At 41.4% G+C, this 10,558-nt stretch overlaps 1 protein-coding gene across 1 annotated transcript; it reads right to left on the reverse strand.

The window, feature by feature from the left end:
* Nucleotides 1-4,278: 4,278 nt before the first annotated feature.
* Nucleotides 4,279-9,501, reverse strand: LOC131690694 (eIF-2-alpha kinase GCN2-like). The gene is made up of 5 exons (XM_058976624.1): nt 9,038-9,501; nt 7,139-8,974; nt 6,868-7,082; nt 5,366-6,806; nt 4,279-5,302 (listed from the first exon to the last, which is right to left on the reverse strand). The coding sequence occupies exons 1-5, from the start codon at nt 9,277-9,279 to the stop codon at nt 4,417-4,419; spliced, it is 4,620 nt and encodes a 1,539-aa protein (XP_058832607.1). The 5' UTR covers nt 9,280-9,501; the 3' UTR covers nt 4,279-4,416.
* Between the last annotated feature and the right edge of the window lie 1,057 nt (nt 9,502-10,558).

The following is a 10,558-nucleotide window of genomic DNA, read 5'->3' on the forward strand; positions in this document are numbered from 1 at the left end:
TATAGTATCGCCCCTTTGGCGATTGCTTACTTTTCGGTCCCACCTATCAGCATTGAAGTATCGCCCTTACGTTTTTTTACAATAACTACCGTTCTACACCACTGATTTCGTCCGGGTTTTTTCAATAGCGATCATTGTTACTATTTACAGCTGGTATCAGCTTGATAATCCTAAAAAAATACGAAAAAAATAGCTTCGCCTCTATACTGCAAAAAAAGTATCGCTCTGTTTGTTTGCATGGAGCGTGGAGGGCGAAACTTTAAATAAACAAACAAAAATACAGTTTCGCCCGTTGTATTTTTTGCTGTAGTTTAAGAAAGCAATATCGTAGAATCCAAAATTTTTGGTTAATTTGTTGCGTTTCAAAGCCCTCATTAGCATGTATGAAAAAGCCTTATGTTTACATTTGTAAGTATCGCCCTTTTCACAAAAAAGCGTTGATATGTTTGTTCGGAGGAAAATCCACCAAAGTTATTGATACACTTGTCGATTGCAAAGCAAATTATAAAAGAATAATTAAAAACATTTACATGGTAGAATAATAAACCAATTAATAAAGTTATAATAAAGGAATGAAATCACCGTAATTCTCCAGTACGACGTAGCCTAGCCATTTTACTTCTTTCCGACTCTATGTCAAAAAATGAGTTTTAATTTGAGTAGAATAAACTCAACTGGTGAGTAACCATAAAATTTTAAAAGTTTCGGGTGAAAAAATAGTTATTCTCAAGTAAAAGTGCGTGGAATTTGACATCGATTGAAACCATGATGGTCAACGCGGAACGTTCAGAAAATGAAAAGGTAGGTTTCTCTGAGTTTGCGTTCCATTCAAATCTAACTTTCTATCTTGTTTGTATAGTTTCTGCCATTACTACGAAGTGCCGATTGGCCCTTAAAGAGATGTCCAAAAACGTCGTCGGATTCTATTTCCGGACATCGCTAGCGCCTGGAGGTACAGGCACAGACTAACAGACATAACAGTCGAAAACAATGCTTCGCCCGCTTTAACGGTCATTTTAAATATATTTGTAGTTGGGATTGTGGCCAGCATTTGAAATTATGGCGCCACTGACATATGAACAAGCATATGGGGGATAGACCACTATAGTGAAAAATTGTTCCCAAACCTGAGGGGTAACCCATTAGCAAATGAGTGTTTGGGACTGTGAATAAAAGGTGGTGCTAGTGTACTGGGAAAATTGCCGGATCGATGTTTATTGTGGGAAAAATGTCAAGAAAGTTTGAATTTACGGCATAAGGTAACGATTAAATCAATTTTATAGTATTTTGGTAGCACATTTTTAGTGAATTAAAGATGTACAAGTTTATCAAATTATATTGATAATTGGCGGAGTTATGGTTTTTGCCCGAAACCCCTTTTTGCCTTTCTCAATAGAAAGGTATTGCAATTGCTCTGAAAACCGACTTTTTAACGGAGGCCCGGAGGGCCGAGTGACATATACCATTCGATTCAGTTCGTCGAGTTCGGCAAATGTCTGTGTGTGTGTATGTATGTGTGTGTGTATATATGTGTGTGTGTGTATGTGCGTCTGTGTGTGTGTACGCGAACACAATCTCACTCACTTTTCTCAGAGATGGATGAACCGATTTTTACAAACTTAGTCCCAAATGAAAGGTGCAACGTTCCCATAGGCTGCTATTGAATTTCTAATGGATCCGACTTCCGGTTCCGGAATTACAGGGTGATGAGTACGATCACGCAGAAAACGTCGATTTTAAGAAATTCTGCAATGAATGTATAATGGTGAAAAATTTTCCAAAATGTGACCACAACTGCTTCGATTTGTAGTACTAGGTCATTAACAGCCATTCAAAGTCTCTTTGGTCACATTGGCCACCATCATCGGTTCCGGAAGCCCCGGCGGAAGTATCCAAATTCAGAGTAACAGTCACATCGGTTTCTCGGAGATGGCTAGACCGATTCGACTAAACTTGACCTCAAATGAAAGGTATTGCGTCCCCGTAAATGGCTATTAAATTTTATCCCCAACCGACTTCCGGTTCCGGAGTTACGGGTTGTGGCGTGCGATCACATAGCAAATTGTGATTCAAACCGATACTCCGATGGAAGCAAAAAAGGTGAAAATTTTTCCAAAATGTGACCACAATTGCTTCCATTTGTAGTACTAGGTCATTAACAGCCATTCAAAGTCTCTTTGGTCACATTGGCCACCATCATCGGTTCCGGAAGCCCCGGCGGAAGTATCCAAATTCAGACTAACAGTCACATCGGTTTCTCGGAGGTGGCTAGACCGAATCAACCAAACTTAGTCTCAAATGAAAGATGTTGCTTCCCCGTAAATGGCTATTAAAATTTATCCCCAACCGACTTCCGGTTCCGGAGTTACGGGTTGTGGCGTGCGATCACATAGCAAATTGTGATTCAAACCGATACTCCGATGGAAGCAAAAAAGGTAAAAATTTCGCTAAAATGTCTCTCAAATAAATTAACTTTGCAGTTCTAGGTCACCGACGGCCAAACAAACTTTCGTTGACTACATTGACCACCATAGACGGTTCCGGAAGTGCCCGGGAAAAGCGGTCATCTTTCAAAATTTACGAACTCACCTCAGTTTCCCTGAAATGGTTGGGCCGATTTTCACAAACTTAGTCCCAAATGATAGCTATATTATCCCCACAGATGTCTATAAAATTTCGTACGGATCGCTTATATGGGTCCGGAAATATAGACTAAATCGTCCGGTCACATATGAAATTCCCATATAAGCCGGAACTCAAATTTTTTTTTTCCAAAGGGGGGACCCCATGAAATTTCAGAAATCGAATTCGTATTTTTGATGCAAACATCTTTAAAATGCATGAAACGTCGAGATTTTATGTTATCTCGAAAAAATTTTTTTTTATAAAAATCGACTTTTTGGGACTTTGCCGATTTCGCACCTTTTTTCAGTTCAATATTACCGTGGCTGTTTTTTGTTTTTCAAAATTTTAGAACTCGAATAATGATTTATTTTCCTGTATATAGTTGTCATGTGATGTATAATAATAAAATGTAATATATGCATTTAAAAGTTTTTAATGAATATAAACAACGCACACATTCTCGTGATTCATGATTGAGAAAGGCACAATTGCACCGCTAGGTGGATTAAAATAGGTTTTTATTTAAGAGGTTTGCGGTGATAAACTAAAATCCTTAAACTCGAAAAATTCCATTAGTATATGAGTATTCCTCGTACCTTAACGATTAGTAGAATAAATAATATTATTTTCCTGCGTTCTGGAAAATTTTTCCTAAAAATCGCTATTTTAAGCACTAAAAATTGTGTCAAAATTCTCATCAAAATCTTCAAAACGAAAATTTATGCATAAAAAACTAAATCGTTAAGGTACGAGAAAAATTAATTGCAGTCAATTGAAAAAAAAAAAAAATTGAAGAAAATCGGCTGAGTGGTTTTTCGGCAATCGTGATCACGGAAAAATCATTTTTAGAAAAAACGACATTTCGAGAAGCGCGTGGAAGCGCTATAACTTGCTATCTATTTCTCGGACATCTATAAAAATTTGGGAAAATCTTCTTAAGTAGTTGTACTTTCAGATAACGTAATAAACAAAAATTCGATTTTTTGAGAATTAGAAGGTTATGTAACCCCTTAAATATAGCGGCGTCACAGAAACCTCATGTTACAAGTTGTTATTCAAAATGAATTGTTTCACCTGGGTTAATTTTTTCAACACTATCAGCACTGAATGCCTGACACGGTAGAACTCGTTAAAGGCGACTTTCGTAAGCATAACCTCCATTTTCACCATCAGCAAATGTTTCACATCACGAATACTCGGTCTTATGCTAAAAGGCCGGATGTCGATTGTCTCCGTATTTAACTGGAGCTCCACCGCTTGCTTTTGCGACTCACTCATCTCGACATATCAGCACAGCAAGAATGAAAGTAACAGTTTCTTTAGTTCTTCCGACGAGTCACAAAACTTGAAAGGAACTGGTTTTGTCACACTCAGCATACTGAGTAGGTATCATGATCATGGCACCGACGAACCGACGTGCCACATGGAACAAAAAATGCGTCAGATATTGTCCTAATTGTTTAAATTAAAATACGTTGTTACACAAGCGGCATCTGTATAATGGTTCGCATGGTAGTCTTCGTCGATAACGATTTAATTTAAACAATTAGGACAATATCTGACGCATTTTTTGTTCCATGTGGCACGTCGGTTCGTCGGTGGTTTAAGATCATTTGGTATATGAAGTTTGGTCACGCAAATAAAACAAATAGGTACATATATAAAATATATTCTGACAAATTCCTTCTGAAAAATGAAATCAATCATCATTAGAAGCGTTTTATGCCAAAGATGTTAAGACATTAGGCTTACGTGTTACACTGACGAAAATACTCGAGTTAGTAACGCACCCTACAATATAAGTCGACAGAACGAATCTATCACACTGTACACCCCGACCACGGGCAACGCTTTACTCTCGCTAAAAATATCCACAATTTCGCCGTAAATTTCCATAATGTTACGCTTGTACTTGGGGTAGCGCTCAATGAGGGCATTCAGTTCCACCGAATTCGGTGATGATTCATCATCGTTTCCGCACTCAGTCGGATCGAGCAATCCGATAAGCCCTCGGAGCGGGGCATTCGGAAGATCAACCATGATCAAGGTAATTTTCTCCTTCTTTTGAAATTTGGACAGCACGGGGGAAAGTTTGTGTTCGACCTGGTTCTCGTAGCGTCGCTTTTTGTTCGTATTAATCTTCTCCGAGGTAAGAAAGATGAGATCAAGCGAGGCAGTGCTGCTATTCTGCGATTGACCACTCAACGAAGGAGCACTTTTGGTTGAGGTAGCACTGGTGAGGGACGTATTTTGCAGAGATACTGTTATATCGTTTGTTGTCGAATCTGGTCGAAGAATTCTCAACGTATAAGCGATTAGTTCTACACGGGTTACGTGCCGCTCATGAAACCGATCATGATCCAAACAGCGAACACGAAGTTCACCACCATCACCGAGCATGACTACCAGGCTGGCACCGACCTCTTTTGCAGATTCGTCAACCGATAGGGCACCTTCCAGCACTCCAGTTTTAATTCCGTTAGACCAGAGAGAACGAAGAATTTGGACGACTTCCCGGAGGGGAGGTCTAGAACCAGTGATGCAGATCATGACCTCCACGGGTTCGCAACCCGGCGAAGATCCAATAGCGTTAACCAGCTTATCCAAATGAAAACTGAATCCAGCACCGGATAGTTCAACTTTAGGAACCTGCAGACCATTGTTGATTCCGGATTTTCTGTAGTAAAAACAAAACCTTGTTTGATTGTATTATTTTGAGAAGCGAAATAAGAGCACTTACTGAAATTCGACTAATTTAGCGTCGTACCGGCCGCCAACGGCAATCGTAGTTAGTGGGTTTTTCTTTTTCGTTTTCAGGGCTCCAATCAGCTGCCATACCACCCCACCACTCTTGGCTCGTTCATAGTTGATGGGCAGCCCGGGGCAAATGTTCAGCGGACATTGAACGCCCATTCCTTGGGCTAGAGAAACAACCGTTTCCAGTTCTCTGATGGCCACTTTAGCCAACATAGCAGCTTCCCCTTTCCCACGGATCAATGCCTTGAGAAGTGTTCCGTTGATCTGTCCCAGTGGTAGCTCTATCTGAAGCGCCTCGCAGAGGTAGGCAGTGTTGATTTTGACTCCCGGTTGTGTGATTTGACTATTGATCGAGGCTACCAGTTGAAATTTGGAGATTTTTTCATCCAGGAAATCAAGCAAAATTTCGAAAAGCTCTTTGTACTTATCCAGTGGAACGTTGCAGTACAGTAGAATAGACCGCAGTAAGCTAATGTGATTCATACGGAAGAACACATTTCGCTGTTGATCGAGGAGATTTAATTCGTGCATGATTTCATTGGCTATCGAGACCAACTCGGCATCCACGATTAGGTTGCCACGGTTTGGAGTGACAATGTCGAACGCACACTCGTAGACCTGTTTCGGGTGAAAGTTGAAAACCTTTTTCTCTCGGTAAACCCGACCGATAGAGTATCGTCGGATGAATTTAATTCCATTCAATGCAACATGCCGCATGAACGGAATTCTCAGATCATCGGGAAGGGATACGATGCTGCCGGAGTGGGTCATCAGTTTGACTGAGTTATTCCGGGCCGTTGACTTTGTGTATGGTGTAAGGAGGGGAGTTACAACTTCAATCGCGCCGTGCTTTCTGAACAGTTCAACTATTTTTGATTTGAGGAAATCGAAGTGGGGAATGATAGGAACCATATCAAGATGGTAGCTAAGTTCTCCGATTGTATCGCTTTCCTGGGCGAAGCAGCGAGCTATCAGATGTTTGTAGTGTCTCGATTGTGAATTGGACAGCACATGTCGGACGATGTCCTGTATTTCTCCCGCTTCTAGGCGGATCGGTGGAACCAGCTCGGAAGAAAGTAGCTCTTCGGCAGTGGGTCTTTTACTAGGATCGTGGTTCAGCAGCCAGCGGATGACTTGAACCTGCTGCGAGTATTTGCTTTCGCTGAGAAAACTTTCAGGGAATCGGATTGTATCCGTCCGGAGGTCCATCAGTGTTTTCACACGCTCCATCCCTGTTGCAAGCGGCTGAGTGCTCATTTCAAATAAAATAATTCCCAGTGAGTATAGATCAACCTTCTGGTTGTAGGTGGATTTCGAAGCATTTCCAGTTAGTTCTGGTGCCACGTACAAAGCAGTGCCAACTTTACCCGTAAGCGAATTGCCCATATCTAACGATTTGATCTGATGGCTGTGAGTTAGGCGTTCTGTAAAATATAATCTCTCATTAGATATTTAGAAATAAAAACGGAATCAACTAATTGCTACCTTGTTGTTGATTCTGAAGCGCTAAAATGCTAGTTGTGGCTAGACCGAAATCTCCAATTTTGACCTGATCCCGTGAGTCAAGAAAGATATTTACCGGTTTCAGATCCCGATGAATCATTCCCTGCTGATGGATGTGACTAAGCCCTTCAGCAATTTCTCGAAAAAGGCGCCAAACTCGATCGACGTCCTGATACAAACCTGAATCAATAGCGGTCCTAGAAAAAATAATTTTTTCCAAAATATTTTGAGGACATCAACCAACGAAACCTACCTCAGCGTGCTCTTCTCGCAAAATTCCATCTGTATGTACATGTACAGCATTTCCACTGGTACTGCCGGCGTTCCTCCACTCGTTTTTACCTTTTCGTTTTCCGGCGTCACACCATCACTGAAGCTCGCGTATGTCGCTACTTCCCCTTGCGAATTTACAAACTCTATTCCATCGGAACTATCTTCATCATCGTCATCGTCGTCGTCGCTACTGGAATCTATCGCCATGCAATCAAGCACCCAGTCCGAATTCTTTTCGCTATTCTTCTTGGCAACTCGTTTGCGAGCACTTCCCGCGCTTACGGACCAATCACAGCTAGATTCCACCCCATGATGCTGATCATCTCCGGGACTGACAGATTCCACCCAACTATTATAGTAACGAACGACATTCTCATGGTTCAACCTTGACAGAAGCTCTACTTCACGGGTCATCTTTTTGTAGAACTGTTTACTGCGCGCCGGTAGAAGTATACGCTTGATAGCATACTGACGGTTATCCAGAATGTTTCGAACTTTCAATACGTCTCCGTAGGCACCTTTCCCGATATGGGACAGAACTTCGAATTCGGTTTGAAGTCTTGATTTCTCCCAAGTCAACGAAGTGTTCATATAAGCAGGCATCATGTGGAGGGATTTGTCCGGTGGCAATTGGTCAGATGGCTTAATTTCTCGATGTTGCAGATGGTTATTCAAGACATCTTGAAAGAGTATAGGCCGCAGGAACGGATGCTCCAGAAGATCAGAAGCCGATATCGTACGTTCCGATTTGCAACGATCAATAAAATCCTTCATCTCCGAGTGTGCATTAAACAGAGACTCGACCAATGTTCCCAGCGAGGGAAGGTCACTTCGTACGCACTGTTGACCAGTTATGAGCTCCTGAATGTAAGGAATAAGTTTAAAATCCGCTACTCTAATGCTACCGGAATTATCCATGAATACGGTGGAATCAGAAAGATTATCGTGCGAGACTCCGTTGTTATGAAGATAAATAAGTGCTTCCAGTATACCCTTGGCCACCATGCTGGCTCCTTCAGCTGACCACCCGAGCGAACCGGATATCGTAAACAAGCTTGTCCCCAAAATGAAATCTTGAACCAAAAAGATATCAATGCCATCATTTCCAACTTTACACATAACTCCATCATAGGAAATCAGATTTTTGTGCCTTAGGGAAACTAAACCGGCCACCTGCTTTTCGATGTCTGCTACAATCTCCTCCGCCGTCCGGCCACTAACCGTCTTACCATCCTCGTTGAACTCAATGTTCCATTCAGTCAGATAAACCAGCTGCCCTGTTTGAACATCGATGCCAGAATATGCAACACAACCTCGCTGTGAGTGTCCCAAGCAGCATCCCTTCACAATCTTCCTACCGTCCCGGAGGAACAAAGTCTCACTCCGTCGGTGATCCAGACAAAAATTGGACAACCTTCTGAAATTGTTTCCGTCGCTATTCTCCGACGAGCTGGTATTTCTATGTAGGGGACTAACTTCGTTTACGCTATGTTTCGATTCTTTCCTAGTTCTCTGTAGTTCCTTCTTGCGCTTCTGCAACTCATCTTGTATCACCTGCCGGCGTTGATCTTCTTCTGCCTTAAGAGTGTTCTGTCGAACCATCGCCAGTCGCTGCTGGTTGGCCAACATTTCATCGTAGAAACTTCCTTTTGGTGGTACATTATACTTGTGGAGAAAACTTTCCACGGTTCCTGCTAGCTCATAGATCATCACTTCACCCTTCAATTCGTCAGCTTGTTGTTTCAGCTGCTGCAGCAGTTCATTGGACAACTCATCCGACAAACCAACGGTATTCTCCAACTCTATTTTCGGTGGGCTAAAAGATACAAATCGTTAGCTTGAAGCTGACCCCAAAAACACTACGTAACAGTTATCTCACTATTTCGGATAATTTTTGTTACAACTGACTCGCAAGTCCGTTCTTACGTATGCCTGTCGGGCGGAACCCTTTTGCGGGGTAAGTCGTAGTCGTACTTCCAGGGGACACCATTTCCCTCCTGCCGGTCGTAAATCTTCCACCTGGCTCTCGTAGATGGAACGAATTACTTCCAATTCTGTTTCTTGCCGCTGGCGGAAGGTTTCTTTCTTGTTCGTGTCACCACTATTGTTACCGGTGGCCATCTCTTATCACTTTCGGCGCAAGCTGCTAGCAGAGATCGGCCGTTAGCACGTGGCTTTCCTTAAACCAATCATTTTATCGCACTGTATCACTAGTTTAGGTTGCACTGGATTGAAAATAATGCGTTGAAATTTTTTTTGCTGACCGGTAAATGGGAAAATATTGCAACAGATTCGCTTTTCTGCGACGCGTAGAACAAAACTGAGTTCAAAACAAAATTGCATTTTTTTGCCTTTTGTTTTGAATGAAATGCCTGCTAGCACCGGCTTTGTTAGATCAAACCGTTCATTTAGGGTGGAGCCATGAATGACGCCAGAAAAAAATTGTAAAATAATATAAAATGTGCATGTGCATAGACTTATCCAGCTGCGTTAGTATTGTGGCGTTTTGACGTTTGAATTGGGAGGAAAACAAATCGTTTACACGGCGAATTGGGAGGAAAACAAACCGCTTCTGGGCTTAAGGGGAGGGCGGTAGTATAAAAATGCGAAATCTCAGTGTGAGTAATTTAAACGTCAGATATCTCAATAGCAAATAAAATCGAATTAACCGGTGTCGTAATTCACAGCGATGAGCAATAAAAAACGATGTACATTAAATAACGACGTCAAATTAGATAACTTCTTGGAATATTAAATGCCGTGACATATTCAGCAAACACGACGTACAAAAATAATCACATACAAATTGTTGATTGTAACCTATATTGTAACGAGTTTATAAATTTCCGCCTCGATTAAAACAACTACAAGGGGCAGCCCTAGGGGCAGATCACTTGTGATGCATTTTTAAAAAACAGCTAAATTAAATGAATTTCTTTCCATCAAAACAGAAATTCGTAATGTATTTTGCGTTGCGTGCAATGTATTTTGCGTTGCGTGTAAGACGTCAAAACCCTACAAAAAATTAGCCCTACATTCAACAAAACGTCGAACAAAGTGAATCAGCGTAGGACGTTTGTTAAACAAACTTTTCTGCGAGGGAGTGCAAAGTTGATGCAAAAATGGAAATGAAATGCATTTTTTCTTATTTGATGCAAATTTGTTATACATTTCTATAGTGATCTGCCCCTAGGGGCAGCCCTATGGGGTTGCACGAATTGTAGACGTGTAGGACTACACAAGTTTATGTGAATTATACTAGGGGCAGATCACTTGTGATGCATTTTTAAAAATCAGCGAAATTAAATGCATTTACTAGAAACTGCGTTTTTTCAACAAAACCAAAAAAAAAGCGGCAGTCGAAAACACGCGGTAAACAGACTGATTCAATATACATTCT

Source organism: Topomyia yanbarensis, chromosome 3 (genome assembly GCF_030247195.1).
Source record: "Topomyia yanbarensis strain Yona2022 chromosome 3, ASM3024719v1, whole genome shotgun sequence".
NCBI classification, from domain to species: domain Eukaryota; kingdom Metazoa; phylum Arthropoda; class Insecta; order Diptera; family Culicidae; genus Topomyia; species Topomyia yanbarensis.